Source organism: Camelus bactrianus, chromosome 7 (assembly GCF_048773025.1).
Source record: "Camelus bactrianus isolate YW-2024 breed Bactrian camel chromosome 7, ASM4877302v1, whole genome shotgun sequence".
NCBI classification, from domain to species: domain Eukaryota; kingdom Metazoa; phylum Chordata; class Mammalia; order Artiodactyla; family Camelidae; genus Camelus; species Camelus bactrianus.
The window spans coordinates 80,874,252-80,893,294 of NC_133545.1; the positions used below are offsets into that span (position 1 = coordinate 80,874,252).

Consider the following 19,043-nt stretch of genomic DNA (forward strand, 5'->3'; position numbering starts at 1 on the left):
TACAGAGAGAATGATGAAGCTTAGATGTTTATATTATTTTACTCAGGGTAAATTACTCTTCCCTAATTCCCATGATCTACCATGTGGATTTTCCACATTTAAGCAATAAGTAGCCACTGTGAATTACCACTTAATAGGATCGGTTCCTCATGTCAGAAACCTAAAGCATTCGAAAAGAAAGGGAAATTAATATTTTGCTTTTACTTTCTAAGGGTTGGTGCATATGGCCACCGTACTCCAAAGAGTTTCAAATTCATCTTTAGATAAATGGATTGGTTCTCTTGTGCATTTGGAATAGCAACAAAAAGGAGTATTTGAGCCCTTATTGTTGAGTAAAAAAAAAAAAAAATGATGCCAAAAACATGTGGGGCTTGGGACTTTGGCCAACATGGTAAACATAATGGTTACAATTTGGTTGTCTGCGACTATTGCCTTAAAGCTCTTTTAAAAACTCGTATTTACGGTGTCATATGTATGAACAAGAACATTTTTGTGATGTGAGTTAACTTCTGTTCAAGAAAGAATTTAAAACAATGAAATATTTTAGACCTTAGACTTTCTACCCAGTCACTTTTATATGTGCTCTATAAATCAAATATTATCTTTCTTAAGTGCTGATTTCTCCTCATGGCTAATTAGGCTATATATTAATTGTTGAAAAGCTACATTTTCATAGGTCTTGCTGGACTAGTAAGAGAGATTCATCTATATAAACATTTAAGCTGGAATCTTTAGGAGGACCTACAGATTGTGACCAAAAGTCACTGACAAGGTCTGTTTCTTCTCCAGTGGCAAAGACCAGAGTCCATTAAGAACAAATACACTTGGATCTTTTGCATTTGGCTCTCTGACTTTTCTTCCTGGAGGCAGAAGATGAGGACCTAGGAAAGACAGTGGTATGGACTCTCTACAGTTGGAGCACTAAGGATCCCAAAGAGTACAGATGGAGTCTGTAGGAGCTGGAGAAGTAAAGCTTAATGAAGTCCTGGACTCTCCTTGAAGAATCAAGAAATCATGTGTGTGTTTAAGGTCAATCAGTATTGTCTCATGCTAAGAAACAATGACTATGTACATTAGACTGTGGTAGATGCCAGAAAACTGATTAATTTATATGAAAGACTTTTTTTTTGGTCTCTAGACTTGAAATAGGACTAGAGGTTTTCTCCTCACAGCCAAGATCATAATCAGAAGCCATGCTGTTTTCTGATTGTGAAATATTACAGCGAAAGGGGTCTGGAAAGAGTCAAAGTCAGTGTGATCCACAAGTTTTCCCCAGAGGCAGGCCCAGATTTCTGGTGAGTGAAGAGCCAGTTTAACCATTACCAACAGATGCATTAAACATTTAATGGAGCCAAACCAAAATAGCCTTCTATGTTAACTCCATAATGGTGATGATTTTGTCAGTAGGGCACCAAATCATTTAAGTCTACTGGTAAGAATACACCATTCATCTTTATACTAGGGCCATCCTTGATAGCAGGTTTGTGGTATTCAAGTCCTCTCCTCTTAAACTCTGCTTGCAAGGACTCTCCTATAACATGTCATCATAATTCCTCTTTATCTAAACTTTCAACAGCTACATTCCTCTGTTTTAAGAAGAAGAAATGGTATGGGGGTGGGGGAGGGGAGGAGTACTATAAAGAGAAGAAAAAGCACAAAGCTCAAGAGAGACACAAACTCTGTTAAGTGTGCACCATGCAGCAAAAATGTTTACATCCCTTTCCCATTTAATTCTCATAACAATACTGTGTGTTTCATAGATGAAGAGACAGAGGTTCGTAGAGGTCTTGCCATAGTCACATAGCTACGGGGTGATAGAACCAGAATTGAAACCTACATTTCTCTGATATCAAAAATTATACTCTTTCTTGCTATATCACCTCTACTTTCACCTATCTTAGTCACAATTTAATGTTCTTTTTCAATAAGCCCTGTTGAGTGTTGATTATATCTCAGGACTATTCTAGGTGCTAAACAGAGAAAGATGATACAGTGTGTTAAGTGCTGTAGGATTATGAGAAATTTTAAAGGATGCAAAGAAGGTCACAATTTTGCTTTGCAGGGGACATGGATGTTTATGTAACCTAGGAAAACTCGTGGGAAGACATGGTTTTGTCTTCCCTTTAGAGGAGTTGGAGTTTGCCAGGTTGAGAAGGCAAAGAGATGGAAGGCAGGATAGGGAAAAGAAGAAGGTATTTCAGGTCTAGGAAGTGAGAACAGCAAAAGCAAAAATTGACAAGCTTGAAGGTCTGGACTTCCATGGTACAGACACTGAAGATGCAAAAGTTCTCCTTTAATGAGTGCTAAGAATGGGGGCCTTCACTGAGAGGAAACTGGATGAGGAAGATGGAGCTGAAAAATTTGTTGATGAAATGAATATGCTACCCCATTGGGCACTTTCATCAACACAAGAACAATTCATAGAGCTTATGTTCCTGGTGGAGGGAGGCAGGAGAAGGGATGGTGATAGAGCAGAGAGGGTTCCAGAAGGAGGGTAGGTACAAATAGGGCTCAGGCATCAACACTAGCCTTCATTTAAAAATTCTGCAAGAGCTTACTGGGCCTCTTCACCTTCACACAGAAGTTAGCAAAGTTCTACCAATGACAGACTTAACCATAATGAGAGGGCACATTGTTGAGAAGTTTGTTGGAGGAGAGGAAGGAGAAAGGCTTTCAGAGACCCATGCTTTGTGCTCAGGGCTAAGAAATGACCTAGTTAAACTGAGGGAAGAAGAATTTTGATAAGGCTCATCCTTATAATCTTTCACTCCTATTACAAGTGCTTTGGGGAGAGGAACGGAGTTGTAGCCGGCCCTGGAGGGTTACGGAGAGCTACCTCCTGAACTAAGAATGTTCCTAGTCTCTGCCCTGGTGACCATTATTTCTGAGGATCTTTGGACTTCAGAGGTCATCCTGTCTGGTTACCATGCTCTACTGACTCTCAAGGAGTGCAGAGCATGTGGGCACATTTACTGGAGGATATAATCATGGAATAAAGATTAGTTAGCTAAAGAAAGCCTAGCTTTTTTACTCAAACCTGATGTTCAGCATACCTCAGTATTAACATTTTGACCCCTCCCCCTTTTACCTTGATGCCACTTTAACCAATAATCACTTCTTCACAAGTCCCAGTTACATGTACACAGTTAAAAGATTTACTCTTTCCCTGATCTGGAATGTTGTAAGGGGTGGTACTTCTTTCAGTGACTGTTTTAAAACAATTTCATTCCAACCCATGGAAAATAGAAGTCAGAATATTGAACCCTCATAAAAAGCATTGTCCTGCCATGTTCTCACTATATTTTCAGAAAACATTCCCACAGCTCAAACAAATGAAAGACGTCAGGATCCATTGTGTACCCAGCACGTATCTGGGTGTTTCTTGGATGCGTATTCATGTAAATTCCAGTCCATCCTGATTGTCTCAGCCATTGTCATCAAAAGGGATCTCCAGATGTGGTAAAAATTAGAATCTTAAATTTGACCAGCTGCCATTTTTGTTTTGCGTTTTGAAAGTTTCTGTCCGAGGCACCAAGTGTGAACGAGGAAGGTTGCGTTTCTTCCAAAACCTACTGACTTGTTTCCACGCTGCAAAAAGCTGACATGGAGAAAGTTCAGCGAGGGTGTCAGGTCTGCCCTAACATATCTATCATGGTTTGCAAAGCGTGTGCTCAGGCTCTTGGCAAAACCCTGAGGAAGGGAACTTCTCCAGCTGTAGCTCAAGCCTGCCATCCCTCTCTTGAACTTGGCACTTAATGAATCGGTCTTTGGCTTGCTTGCATCTCAGAGTCAGGCTGGAATAAGTTTCATTCTCCATGTAGGGCTTTTGAGTTTTGTCTCCAGCATTTCCTTTGCAATAGAAATTTTATTAACATTCATAAATAAAGTTTTCCACATACTGTCATCTATCTCTCTTCCACCTAACTTATCCCAGATTTTCTGGGGATTGTCTGAAAATGATTCACATTGGGAGTGAACAATTTCCACATTGTTCTTGCTGGTGTCTAACTAGAACCTTGCCCTTGGTTGAGTCAATGAGAAGGATGTGAATTTGTCCTCTTTTGGTCTTGTTAAACAAACAAACCAAAGAAGACATCAAACCATTCTTGCCATCAGTGGCCAGACCTCTCTATTTAGAAGATATCATTGCCTAGAAATGGTGCTTCGCTTTCTAAGATAAAATTAGCACCTTGCCTCAAGAAGTAGCAGGAAGAATCTGGACCATATGCCTAGAGATATTTTGAGAGTTTAGTCCAGTGCTAGTGGGTCACCTGGTCAGGTCCACTGGCTTTGGCTTGAAAATCAGACACTTTTGTGCCGACCACCCCGTTGTTTTATTAAGTCTTAGTTTCAGGAAAGATTAAGATCAACATTGGCCATAAGATGAGACCCTACAAGGTATTACTGAAGGGGCTGAAATTGCCATCAGCACTCAAATAGCCCCCACAAAATTGCCCCCAGGTCAGAAGCACTGCATTAAGGACATGATAAAACTAAGGCCTGGAGAGGTTAGGTAGATTTCCTGAGGTCACCCAGCTGGTAAGTGGCAGAGCTGGGACTGCAGATCTTTTCTGAACACAAAGTACTTACCTACCACCCTAGACCACTACTCCTCCACCCAGCCATCCTCTCTCTCCTTTTCTTTTTTCTAATATCACACATTTAATGGACATTTGCTTAGTACACTGTGTGTGTACACCTGCACTTACCCATGTCCAGCAAATATCTGTTAATATTTCAAAGCACTCAGACGAACTCTACATTAATCTTTACACACCATCAGACAGGAATCGGAGAAAAGGAGACTTACACGTGTGTCATTCCAGTAGCTGTCTCTGAGCCAGTGGCTGCTTTTGAGCAGAGCTCTAAGGTCAGAGGTATGGGTAAGAGTTCAAACTCGGGGTCCCCATTGCAGGCAACCCCTCATTTCCTAGGAGGGCTCGAGTTATCACTGCCCAGGCTGCTTCTTATGTTTGGGGCCAGCGGACCATCTCAGTCTCCCAAGGATAAATTAAATAATGTGAAAAGGCTTCTTCCCCATGTGGCGTGGTGAAGTAGAAATGATCTAATGTCGTGTTTCATGCTCTCCTGACTATTGCCATAGACTCTTCAGACTCAGAAGCATTTTCATTACCTCACAAATACATGAATATTTATTACTCTGAGGGAAAACCCTGCTGTCCACAATGACTGCCGCTGAAAAAATGATAATAAACAAGAGAGATTAACAGGGCTCAGGAGAGGAAGCAGTTCAGGGATGGGGAACCAGGGTCTGTGGAATGTTCAGACAACTGTCATCCAAGGAACAGCTCCAGTGTGAGACGTGCAAAAGGACATCGTGTTGGCGGGAAAGAACCAAAGGGAGTTTCAGATTATAGTGTGAAATTAACATTTGCATAAATATTCTAACCAGGGTATTTTGTGGGTAGCAGCAGCCGAGATCCCAAACACACTCACAGACATGCAGCTGAAGGGCTCAGGAAAAGTGTGTACTCTTGTATTCGTCACTGAAGAGTTGCCTCACCACTCATCTCTGTAGCTAAATCTTCCGTGTTTCCCCTACAAAGAATACTTGGCGTTTCACTCAGACCTCGGTGCCTTCTCTGTCCGTAGGTCTGTTACCCGCTCCAGACCCTTGGTCGCCTGGTTGTTGCTTCCACGGTGCTTAGTGACATACGTGTATGTTGTAGGTGCTCACTAATCAAGGCTGAATGAAGAAAGATTGGTCAACGCAAGAATTATGTGGTTCAGTTTCATCTGACTGTCTGGTCACACCCCCAGGCACTGTGTCAGGCACTGAGGGACAGGAACATCTCAAAGAACTTTTGGCTGTTTCTTCCCAGGGGATTGAGGTGATGGCTGTGACTACACCTTATTGATGTCAGTTCATCCAATTAGTCAGTCTGCCAGCAAGTTTTTTCCTTGGTGCTCACAACGTGCCAGACACTGGCAGGATCGCCGAGGGCACCGAGTCAAAATGTTAGCAGGAAGTGCTAGTCGGTGTCATAAATGCTGTGCTTGTTACATGTCCAGGATTTTTGGAAGACAGAGGGGAAGGGACTCCAACTCAGCCTGGCTGAGTCAGTCAAGACTTCCTGGGTGGTGTGAGCCAAGTCTTGAAGGATGAGTGGGGGTGATGGGGGTGGGCATTTGAGGCGACTACAGTATTAGCAAGTCCTGGAGATGGAGCTGCAAGGGGATGCCTACCGGTGGTCAGCGTGGCTGGGGCAGGCGTGCCGGTGGCTTTGAGGCCACTGGGGTGGAGGGAAAGGTGGTCCCATCAGAGGAGAGTTGTAGGTTCAGATGGCCTGACCCGAGGCTGTTAAAGGTGTCAGGAAGGGGGAGGCAGGAGGAGGTGGCAGGGGCAGAACATACCTGCTCAAAGTGTAAACCAGACAGGCTGTGGCTAGAGGGTAGGTTTGCCCTCAGTCTGAGTCTTGGGAATCGCCCGGGATGGAATGCAGACACCTTAGCGTGTTCGTTCATAACTGTAGTGCAAGCCCAGGGCCGGGGTCGGGGGCTCAGGATGCTGCCTCCTTCAGGGTCAGGCCTGCTCACATGGTCCCCATCAAAGAGGAAGCAGCAATAACCCTCCGTGATTTGCGGGGACTGTTCCCAGATGCTTTGAGTTACGCACTTCAGGATATCAGCATAATCTTACTCTTTTTTGCTCGGACTTTTACTTTGATTTCAAAGTCAGCTTTGCCTAATTGGTTGCTAAGATTGGCCTTAGCTTTCAGTTGGGGTTGAAACATTACATTTTACTATCCAAATAATTGATGAGTTAAAAATACTTTCCAACAGTTTATGACTCATACCTTTCCTCTCATAGATGAGAAAAATCAAGGTGGGTGACTGTTGATGCCTGTGATTTCGGTACAGGCTGAAGTGCCACTGAGTTCTAAATGGGATTTCTGGCCCCCTGACCCTGCCAAGTCATCCCAGACTTTCTATGCCTGAAATCAACAGAGCCACATCCATTTAGATTCAAGTCTTTTGGCTACAGTTGATGTGAAGCATTTTAAGTTCCTCTCAATCATATAAATTTTTATGTGTTTGTAAGAGCTGGCAGGAGGTTTTGATAGATGGGAGTCAAGGTTGAGAATAAGCAGTTACTGGATTGGGTTGGGGGTGTGCACAGAATTTACCTGTTTTGCGGTTTCATCTGATTGCTTAAATTTGGTTCAATTTGTCAAATATTTACGGAGCACACGCTGCATGCAGGATGGGGTACCACACCCTCTGACCATCAGAGATGGGCCTCACATGCTCCTGGCCCTCGGAGAGGTTTCTAACCTTTAGGAACACGAGATGAACCTTCAAATAACTGAGATGATGAGATGATAGCACGTTGTGTGGTGAGCCCAGCTTCCAGGGGTGCGGAGCTTGGAGAGCGAGTAGGTATGTGTGTGCAGCTGAGCGAGGTAGTGACTTGAGGGGAGACAGGGAGCTCAGGCTGCGCACGGGATGGACGCTGAGCAAGAAAGCGGTATGTGACAACAGCTCTGCCAATATAGAAAATAGGACCTTCGGCCAGCTCTGCAGACCTCAAAGTTGGCTTTTTGATCTGTAAATTAGGGATGACAAAGTCTCTCCTTCTCATTCAGAGGTTTGTTATGAATGTCAAATGAGTTGCTTAATGTTATAGATCTTAAAATATACCAAGGGTGCTTACATGTTCTTCTTTATTTAATTGTTAGCAGAATCAGAATTGGAAGCCAGGCTATTTGGTTTAACCCCTGAACCACTAAATCTGCGAGCCTTTCTGAAATTTTAATTTTATTCTTCTTTTTGCTGATATTGGCTTCATTTGAGAAATCTTTGTGATTGCTCTAGGCAGCTGCATGTGTCTCTTGATTTGCAGAGGAGGGTGGAGCCAGGATGAGGAAGAAAGATGACATTGATAAGCGTGGGTGGAGGATTCTAAATTTTGAGTCAAATAGAATTCCTGGGACTCTGAAGAGGCTTGGAACTTCTTGAAAGACTGCCTTACACGCTGTGTTCTAAGCTACACAGCATACGTACATTAGCTAAGTGGGCCTTCTCTCATATCTCCAGCCCCATTGTAGGACTGGATAATCTTAAAGCATTCAGGAGAATGTAGCTTTTTCTTAACCGATGGGCTTTTCAGGCCTTACTTGAGTGGAATCTTTTACTGTAGGATTTAAGTGATCATGAAATGAGAAAGTAAGCATTGAAGCTCTTCAGGGAATTCATCTTAGGAAACCTTCCCAATGGACTGGTGACTGAGTAAGTTGGAATGCTGATGGCAATGGGCCAATCGTGCTGTCTGCATATTTTGGACAATTTTCTAGTTGTTCTGCTTCAAGTCAATTATTCATATTTTTGTTGTAACTGAAAATTGACAGATGTCAGGCGGTGGGGAATGCTCCGTGACTTTCCCTTGTCCTGGAAGTCACATGAGAGAAACATACTTATTGACTGTGTTGATGGTTTTCTATCTAATTTATGTCCCCTGTTTGAATCAATCCTTTTCCTGAATTCAGATAGCAAGGGATACTCTCCGAGCAGGTGGGACATTTTGTTAGAATCCACTAGGAGGGGTGTGATGCAAAAAGAAGTTAGTGATGCCGACTGAACTTCTGAAATGCATCCATAGTGGGAGTGTGAGGAGACCAGACACCACTAGAGCCACTCACCAAGGACAAGGGGCATCACAGACACAAAACCAAACCTCCCATCCCTTCTGTGGAGCTTCCTGTCGCAAACAGAGTCTGAAAGTTATAAGCAAGGATGGGGACTAAGTAGGGAACATTCTCCTCCCCCTCTTTGGTTTGGTTAGTAGTGGTCCTACTGAAACCGTGGTTCCTTTTATCATCCTTTCCTTTTATAGTTTCTTCAGGAAAGCCCCAGGCCTCTGAGGCTGGCTTCCGCTTCCAGCAGAGATTTTTACATGTGAGGACAGGAAACGTTTGTTCGCCTTCTTCATTTTAGGACACCGTCGCCCGCCTCCCTACCCACGCACCCTCGTTTGGTTCCTCCTGAAAAGTTCTGCCAGCATTAAGCAACCATCTTTTCATGTGGCTTGGACTGAACTTGTCCTCGGAAGTAAGTGTGGCGGGGCATGCCTATCTCAGCCACCCCAGCCACTTCTGAAAGCTCCATCCCTCCGACGCCCCAGTGTTCAGACAGTGGGCCAGTCTGCGAGCAGCACTGGGGGCCTGAGGGTGCAACGCTGCCTCAGCGAGGCAGGCCGGCTGCTCCCAAGACCAACACTGCACTTTGCAGAGAAGTCACTGCTACCTGTTTGTTTTATCTTTTCCCCCTTCTAGTAGTTTTATTTATTTCTTTTTAAAATTGAAGTCTAGTCAGTTTACAATGTTGTGTCAATTTCTGGTGTACACCATAGTGTTTCAGTCATCCATATACGTATATTCATTTTCATATTCTTTTTCATTAGAGGTGACTACAAGATATTGAATATAGTTTCCTGTGCTATACAGAAGAAACCTGTTGTATATCTATTTTATATACATATAAAATATTTATTTTTATACAGTAGTTAATATCTGCAAATCTCGCCCTCCTAATTTATACCCGTTTTTTGAAAGACAGGTATCCTGAGAAACAATGATTATATGCTAGTTGTATGCACAGCATTTCCCAGATGATCATTTAAAAATGACAGAATTGGTTCAGGGAAATACAGAAGTACATAGAGATTAAGGGCATTGTTCAAAATCCACAGACCATTCGAGCATCCATCGAAGGTGAATTTCCAGATCTCCTGCCTACCAAATTTCATCTTGTGAGCTGCATTTAGCAGCTGTTTATTTTCAACTGTTGGGAAGCTTTAGAGCAATTCTAAAAATGCAGCCTGCTCTGTCACCTTGATTTGTTAAAACTCCACTGAGAAGTTCCGTGAAGGGGTCCAGTGGGGGCTCTCCCCTGCCTCGCAGCAGAGGAAATGGACTTGCAGAAGAGCTCATGTGTGGCCTGGAGCCAAACAGTGAGTTAGTGGGAGACGGGTTCTAGAAACTCAGCCTCAGGTTTGGAGTCCCTGGTGGACCTTTGGGTGACAGTTATGACCTTGGCTGACACAGGCATGCCAAAGTGAAGCAGTAGAAATGCAGAAGAAATTCAAAGATGAGTGTCATATACACCTGTGTGACATCATCACAGGAGGTGACTTTTACTTTGTCATCAGCCTTTTCAGTAAACCCAGCCAAGAATTAGCTTCCCCAAGTACCCCCCCCACCGCCAAAAGCCTGAGGGTTCTGCGGGACGCACGGCAATCTGAAAGCAGCCAGGTTTTCCTCAGATTGTGTAGGTGGCGATAAAGAGATAATTTTCAGTGACCAGATCTCTTTTGCATCTTACTTTTTGTCCTGGGTGGGCAGGAAGGCTGTTAGAACAAAATTAAGAGAAAATTTAAAATCCAGTTTCTAACCTTCAATTCTGTTGAGATTTTTTTTTCCTAATGTGAAAGAAACTTGGCACTGTTTCAGGGGGAGAGAAATAATAGAGCGGAAAACACATTTTCATGTGACTTTTTCCGTAAAAACATCAACGTCAAGGAAACCAAGTTAAATCATCATTCATTACCTTTAAGAGCCTCAAATTACCTTCTCAGCTTCTTGGACGATGGGCATCCGGCTGCCTTTTCCTCCCCCGTGTGCACAGCAGTGCCGTCCGGAGCATGTGGTGTTGGTACACTAGATTTATGCGTATTTTAAAGGCACTGAACCCTCCTGACTTTAACCCTCTGTTCTAAGGGTCAACCTACTGTAAAGCTACTTTCAGCTTCATAGTAATCTATCAACCTGAGTCTGCTCCGTGCTTTTGGGGTTGAGAGAACTGTGGCGTAAAGTGTTCTTGTTAATGCCCTGCGAGCGCCAGTGTGGGATTTCCAGCTCAATAAAAGATCACCGAAGTGCTTTTTTTTTTTTTTACTTCCCTGGGCTGGTTTCTTATCCTGCGGGGGCTCACCTATAAACCAGAACTCAACATGGAACTCTTTTATAGTCAGAAACCACGCTACTCTTAAATCAGCCCACACGCTGTGCAAGATTTTTTTGACTAGAGGTGGTTCTGTCCCTTACACCTAACAGCCGTTCTACCATTCCTGCCCCGGCTTTGTTAGTCCAAGGAAAAGCCTCTAAGTGATACCTGCATAGAGTCTTAAAACAGGAGAAATATACATTCTGTGTGTGTGTGTGTGTGTGTGTGTGTGTGTGTGTGTGTGTGTGTGTGTGAAAGAGAGAGAGCAATAGAAGGAGAGAGGGGATACATGTATACCTGCAGGTATGTCTTCTCTGTGAATGGTGGTTGTTGTCTGGGTCCAAGCGACATGGCTCTTTGAAACAGTTTTGCCCTGGCGAGCTCAGCACACCTGAAGCTCTACATTGGCTCAGAGAATTCCCTCAGAATGCGTTTTTTGAGCCCTCTCCTCCTCCCACCTTCCGCATCCTCTCTGCAGATACTCAACTTTCTTTGGCGATTGGAAGGATTGGGGGTACCATCTTACAGAGCAGAGTTCCTGAAAAGTGATAAATCCCTTTTATGTCGTGGAAAAAGAGATCTAGTAAAGTTTATTGACTTGCCCAAGGTCACCCTAATTAGTGATTTTAGGAAAGTTCTGTTCTTGGTTCCAAGAGCCGGCAATAAAGTGAATATTCTTCCTCTTCTTTGGTGCCAGGAAAACTGATACTCAGATTTCCATACTGGTAATCCCAGGTGGTCATTCATACACATGAGAGCTTCTCAAACAGAAGAATGGATCGTCTTTTTCAAGCACTGCTCCAGATTTGGGGGCCAACAATCTGAAGTTACAGGCCGTTGTGCTAATTGTTTTGAGAGGATACCAGATAATGGCAACACATGGTCCCTGTGTTCTGTGAGCCTCCAGTCTGTTTGGGGAGACAAGAGGTCTAAAGCATCTTACCAGCACAGAAAGACTGTGACATAACTATAGGGGTAGCTGACGTGTCTTGTGTGGCGTGTACTGCTTTCTGGAACACTGACAAGAATCAGGAGGAAAAAAGTAAAACCTGTCCAAAGTCAACAAAGTTGTCTGAAAGCTCATGCTAGAAAAAAAAAGTGGGCCCACAGACCCTTACTGGGCATTTTGGTTTGGACACAATGCCTACAATGTGGCCTAGAGGGTTTTTCCATCACTATGATAACTTCCAGGCTTTTGATGCAGAAGAACTGGTTTTGAGATTAGGTGCTACTGCTTGCTGGCTGTGTGATCTTGGGCAAGTCAGTGACTTCTCTGTGTTACCATCTTTTCTCTCAATGGAGTTAGAATATCTACCTGATGAGGACACTGTGAGGGCTAGCAGAGGTATTATACTGGCATGTGCAGATGATGACATTGGATACTGGCACAGGGGGCTCTTTCAAATACCCGGTATATAATTACAGTGGACTAGAGGCACAACTCTAGAAGAGAGACAGGACCCACAGCTGCAGAGGTAGACATGTTAGAGAGAGACGGATTCCAGCTCATAGGTGACCACAGGGTAGAGGCCACTTAACATAACACAGATCATCAGCATCGGGATAAATGTCCAGACCTGACTCAGCATGAGGATGTCATTACATCAGGGCAGTCTGTCCAGGGTTATCAAGAATAAGCTTACCTACCCGGGTCCTGATTAACTGAGAGCCTGGCATCACAGAAGGATATATCTTTTTTGTATTGAACTGTTACAGTTATAACAACTGACTCAGCTAATCCTGCACATGTTACTGTGGTCCAGGTACTTACTATTTGAAGGACTTCACATTGTATTCACTCATTTAATCCTCAGCAAGGTCTCATTGAGGAGAGGTAATTAGGTTTATTTATTTATGTTTAGAGGAAGTACCGGGGATTGAACCCAGGACCTAGTGCATGCTAAGCATGTGCTCTGCCACTTGAGCTATAGCCTCCCTTCAAGGGTGTCTTTCTGAAAGTTACACAGCTGTCAAGTGATAGAGATTTTTAACCCAAGTGGCTTGACTCCAGAATCCACATTTTAGAAACCACTGTATAAATGATATTAAGTTAATACTTCTCAGCCCTGATTTGTCAGACATGGAGAAAACATCTGAATATTTGCCTTTCAAGTTTGTAATTTTGAGCATTCAGAGATTTCCAGTTTTTATGAGGTTAAATTTATCAGTGAAAAAAATGAATTCTTTCTTACCCACACCAAGTTTAGCTACCCAGTTTTACTTTATTCTGTTTCTTTTATAATTGTATTCAAATTTAATTTGGCTTTTTATTTTGTGATACGTATGGGTTCACAGGAAGTTGCAAAAATAGTCCAGAGCAATCATGTGTACCCTTCACCCAGTTTCCCCCAACGGTTACATTTTACACAACTTCAGCACACTATCAAAATCAGGAAATTGACACTGGTGCAATGTGTGTGCGTAATTCAGTGCCATTGATCACTTGTGTAGATTCGTGTAATGCACACTGCAGTCAAAATACAGAATTATTCCATCATCACACAGATTTTTATGCTTTTATTTTTATTCAAAAATGTCTGAGTCATCTGGATTTGATTTTGGTGATACCTTGAAGTAGGGAATCTATCTTCTAATTTCCAATTTACTCAGCACCATTTATTTTTATAAATAATCATCTGACACTAATTAGAAATTCCACCCTTCTGTTTCAGCACTGCAGGGTTACAAACCCCAAATCTTTCAGAGCTCAGAGTTGTTCTTCCAATTCATACATTACCTCCCTAAAATTTGGGTCATGGCAGAAGTGGGATTTGATTTTTCTGCCATCAGAAACAAGTGAGCTTACGTCAGGAAATCCAGTCTTTCCACATCCTTGCTAGCACTACTTACTTCTTGTCTTTCTGACAACAACCATTATAATAGGTGTGAAATCACATCTCATTGTGGTTTTGATTTACATTTCCCTGATGATTATTGACACCGATCATCTTTTCAATACCTATATCATTGGCCCTCTCTGTGTCTTCTTTGGAAAAGTGTCTACTCATGTCTTCATCTCATTTTTAAATCAGATTTTTTTTTTCTTGCCATTGAGTTGTATGGGTTTTTTAAAACACATTTTGGGTTTTAACCCCTTATATGATATATGATTTGCAAATATTTCCTCCCATTCCATAGGTTGCCTTTTCATTTTAACAATGTCTCCTTCGCTATCCAGAACCTTTTTAGTTAGATGTAGCCCCACTTGTTAATAATCTCTGCTTTTGTTGCCTTTAAGTGTGTAGCCTAGGGAAGGACTCAACATAGTCTAGTATTTTTATGATCATTATAATCTCCAATAATATAACGTTTCTTTTATTTATGGCAAATGCATTTTATTCATGTCAGTATGTGCCTTTAGTCATGATGGTATTTCTTAATCCCTGTTGTAAGGTCAGCACGATAGCCTTAGAATGGAGGGAAAATGTGGTCATTATAACATTTGAGTATGAAGTGAATAATCAGTGCCATAGTCCATTTAGGCTGCTGTAACAAACTAACATAAACTAGGTGCCTTATAAACAGCCAAAATTATTTGTCACAGTTCTGGAAACTAGGAAGTCCAGGCTCAAGGCACCAGCAGACTCAGTGTCTGGAAGGCCCACTTCTTTGCTTGCAGACTGCCACCTTTTCACTGTGTCCTCACAGGGCAGCAGGAGAGATGACCCTCTCTTATAAGGCACTAATCCCCTTTCTGAGGGTGCCACCCTCATGACCTAATTATCTCCCAAAGGCCCCACTTCTAAATACCATCACAGTGGGGATTAGGTTTTGACATACGAATTTGCGGGGGGGACATGAGCATTCAGTCTATAGCAGCCAATTAGTGGAAACAGCCTCTTGCTCCTTGGGTCGTGTTTTCATGGCAGTGTCTTCCTCTGTTGGCAGTAATATCCATTCAGCAGCTTTCCGGAGGCGTTTCTCACTTAGGGACATCTAGCCTTGCTCCCAAGACCACCTCCAGTGGGCAGCTGTCTGTAGTGACCTTGCTCAGGCTTAATCTAGAGGAAACCACCGCATTGCCAGGGGTTTACAAGATAGCTTTGTATGACAGCTTTGTGTTCAGGAAGCCAGGCTATGTAACCTTGCTGCCCCTTCTTCTTTTTTGTGTGTGGATTCAGCCCCACAGACCCTCACTTAGGTCGGATGAGCAGTCCTGTTCCTTACAGGAGTTGTCACAAAGATTGCGGCCATGACTCAGCTCTGACAACGGGAGAGCTGCTCGCTCTCATTGTCCACCCTCAACCTGGGGCACCCAGCACCTACTCCAAGAGCAGCCCCGGGTTCTCTGTAGTGTGGAGCTTCTTTGAAGTAAACTCTAATAGGAGCTCATTACATGAATCTATATCTCACACTAAAGGAAGAATCTGCCTTTAAGTGAAGGGTATAAATTTGAAATCCCAGTGTAAGCTAGGAAAATACTGCAATAGCTACTCTTAAAAAGAAAATAAAAGGAGAGGCTGTTTGAGAAAAGGAGAAAATGTATTTACTCTCTTTTCTCTGCTTCATCCTTGTTTTGTTAGGGAGGTGTTTTGTGTGTGTGTATGTGAGTGTTTTGCTTCCAGGTTGTCCCTGTAAAACGCAAGAAGGATGCTGTGATTATCATTTCCTAAAGAGGCACCCCTACAGGAAATTGGGCTGCAGGAAAGGAAAAGTGTGTGTTTTCCTGAAGGAAGTGCTTGTAGAAGGCTGAATCTGGGAAACAAATCATGGCGAAGGCATAAATAAACGTCTGGCGCTTTGCATTTGAATGGTGAGATAGTACCTTTGGTCCCAAGGAAAGCAATTTCTTTTTGGACGTGGTCCTTAAGGCATGCGAAAGATTCAGGTTTAATTTTAAAACCAGCACCTTCCTTCTTCTCATCTTCCCTAAACCAGCTGACCACAGGCACATACTTACTCCACAACCACCAATTTCAGGATACTTACAAATGGGAAAATTGAATTCCACTTAGAAAAGAAGTATTAGAAATCTCCACGGATGTAAGCCTGAAATATTGTTTCTAAGTAAGCGCTGGTGGGTTTTTCTTCCTTTCGAAAGAATCCACTTCCTATGTTAAAACTTGCCTGGGTTATAAATTGTAAATGAAATCTTTTTTCCATGCGTTAAAAAACTTACTGACAATAAAACTTTAGCAAAGACTAGATTGTATTGAAAGCAAAAAGTGAAGTAGAAATTTTCAGTTGTGAGCATACGTGATATTAAATGTCTTCTTTTATGAAATTGATTAATAACATATTTAGACACTTCGAATAAAATGAGATGGAAATAAGTAATTCCTTCCGTTGTGGCTTTGGGGAGTAGGACTTGGTCTCAGTGAAACTTCCCGATTTACAGTATCCACATGACAACAGGAAGCAGGTAGCTGTTTCACGAAACACAATAGAGCTGATGTTATGTGGGGAACCAGGACTGAAAGGCTTTCTGGCTACTCTGTGCTTTAATGATGTCTTTTACCTAACTCAGTCTGGATGGTTGAGGCTGAATGCCTTTGAAAATCCTTCCTTCCCGTTCCAGGTGGTGATAAGAGGGAGGGAGGTTTGCATAGTGTGTGCACCTCTTGCAGGGCCATTCAGAGCTCTCACTGAGTGAAAGAAGTAAATGAGTAGATAATAACCTTTCCTGGAAGATGTCTTCATCTCAGTCTTCTGGTCTCATCTGCGGTCTCTGGTTCTCCTGCGTGCCTACAGTCTCTTCTCTGTAAGGACAGACTTTGAAAACAGATGCCCGTGATGCCGCCACCTGCTCAGAGCCCCCGAGGACTTCCCAGGGCACCATGTTTGCACTGTGACCTGCAAGCCCCTCCATGGTCAGGGCCCCAGTGACCTCCTAAACTCATCTCCTGCCACGGTCTCCCTCACGATCTGAGCCCCCACCAGGGGCTTTACACGTCCCATGACATTCCCATCGCATTTACGTGTCTGTCTGTTTGGGTGTCTCCTCCTCAGTGAGCCCTCCACCTGCACCCCGAGTTTTCACTCTCTATCCCTAGCCAACCATCATCAATTTGTTGAAAACTCAGCCCCCGTGCTCATCAGAGGTTTGACTGTCACTTGATTCTCTTTTCCCCTGGAATCTTAATTTAAGAAAATTTCCTTTAAGAATTTTTATTTGCAAAGATGCCATCTAAAATAAGTAGAATATAACTCCTGTGTCCATTACAGTGGAACAATAAAGTCTCTGAACTTATTTTAAAATGAAAGCTCCTAACTCCCCCCGCCCCCACCCTGGCCCACTTCATTCAGAAGTCTGCCAGGGGCGGGGGGCAGAAGAGGGGTGCACGACTGACTTCAGTTCCATTTCTTCATCTGTCGTTTGCCCCCCCGACCCTCACTCCAACTGCCTGCCAGGAGAGGGACCTGAGGTGTAGGGCAGAAAAAGCTCAGTTGACTTGGTGTTGGATGAGCTGGTGTAGACCTTCTGGTCTTGGAGACTGCTCCAGGCGGACCCCTTCACGATGTGCTTTTGAATTACTCTGAGAGCTCCCCAGGAATTGACTGCAGGTCCCTTAGCTCACACAGTATCTCCCCTGAGCCTGGCCTGATAGCATTTCCTCAGCCCCAGCCTCTGAAGGCAGTAAATATAATAAACCTTTCATCTTTTCTTAGTTGTCTTATTTAAGCTTCTCTTATTAAGCTTGAGGGAAAGAGGGATTTTACATGGTCAGAGGGTGTTTTTACAATACGCCACCGTTCTCCAACATTTCATACTCAAGAGCTGGGTGTTGAGTTAGGAGTTACGACGCCGATTTTTGCTGCCTCCTTGCAAGGTCTACAAAGGTGGTCTAGAAGCACAGCAACCTGTTACTCTGTGTTTAACCTTTGTTTTCCCTTAACCAGCACAGAGGTAGGAGTCTTCCTATTTCAATCCTGTATATCCTGTAGCTCTTGTGGATCCTACTCTGGACTCAGGCGTCTAGCAGTGGTCAGTTTGAGTCTTGGGCTGAAAGAATCAGTTGTGTTCAGAACTATTCTTTCAAACAATTATTCCTTCAAACTCCAGCTCTCCACCTTCCCCCATCCCTATTTCTCCTCTCAAACTCATGCATCATGTTTCATATATTTTTAAAAATCATATTTTCTTCTCTCTTTTGGAAGGGAGGCGTTCTGAACCACATAAAGGGATTTAATTTGCCATCTACCTCCTTTTTGCCATATAGAAAACTATCCAGAGTTATTAAATTAGGGACTATGTTAAATTTTATGTCACTTTCCATGGTGAGGTTATTTAGCTAACATTAATGATTGAAAACAAAACAAAACAAAAAACAAAAGGAATACAACCACTCACTTGCCCCCATTCCAAAAAGTCAGAAGATTTCCTGAGATTTGTCATATACTGAGTTAAGTGGCTCTAAAAACGGAGAGCTATGGTTCTGCTGGAGTTTCTGTTTAATCTCCCAGTTTTGCCCGAAGCCATGAAGTCGACCTCAGAGCAGAGCCTCTCTCCAGCCCTTACTCCCAAAATGAAAACCATGTGCTTGTGTGGGTTTTCTTTGTTTTTCTTTTTAAACTTCTCCATTATTTAATGAAACTATTTAGTAATGTTTAAGTCTTAAATAATAGGGTTCACATTGGCTGTTATCAATTAAGTGACATTAACACAAACACTTGTTCTCAGAAGCACATTTAACTCTGGACATGTTTAAAGCCAATTGTAACACCCTGGAGGGAACTAGAAACTCTTTGAATTTTTACAAGTCAAACTACACACGATAATACATAAAAATAATATGTATGTGAAATACTTAATATTTGCACAGCTCCCATTCATCCTTGCCTCCTTTCATGAAGGCAATTTATCAATCTGAACTCCCACTCTGGATAGTGTTACTTCTGACTCTAGTTTAATGGCGGAAAAATCGAATTCACACTGGGGTTATATCATATTTCAGAAGTCGGGACGCAAACCACAACTCTGTACACCTAGTGCGTTGTGAAGATGTCTCCTCCTTTCACCTGCCAGGAGTTAAGACTGTCTTGGAAAAGAAGAATTGCAGGGGTGTGACTTGTGATGATGAAAATCACGCTTTGAATTCTACTGAGACAGTCATTTTTTTAAAAACTCTCTTTTGTTTTTA

General features: G+C 42.8%; 1 protein-coding gene across 24 annotated transcripts in view; it reads left to right on the plus strand.

The window, feature by feature from the left end:
- The window catches only part of SUGCT (succinyl-CoA:glutarate-CoA transferase), a 622,687-nt gene that overhangs the window by 402,734 nt on the left and 200,910 nt on the right, over window positions 1-19,043 (plus strand). The window contains exon 13 of one of the 24 annotated variants that reach the window (XM_045510777.2): window positions 790-1,489. The exons of the other annotated variants lie outside the window; for them this stretch is intronic. Coding sequence (XP_045366733.2) covers window positions 790-885 — 96 coding nt within the window. The 3' untranslated portion in view covers window positions 886-1,489. Of the gene's footprint in view, window positions 1-789; window positions 1,490-19,043 lie in introns of those variants that run through there. 24 annotated transcript variants of the gene reach the window in all.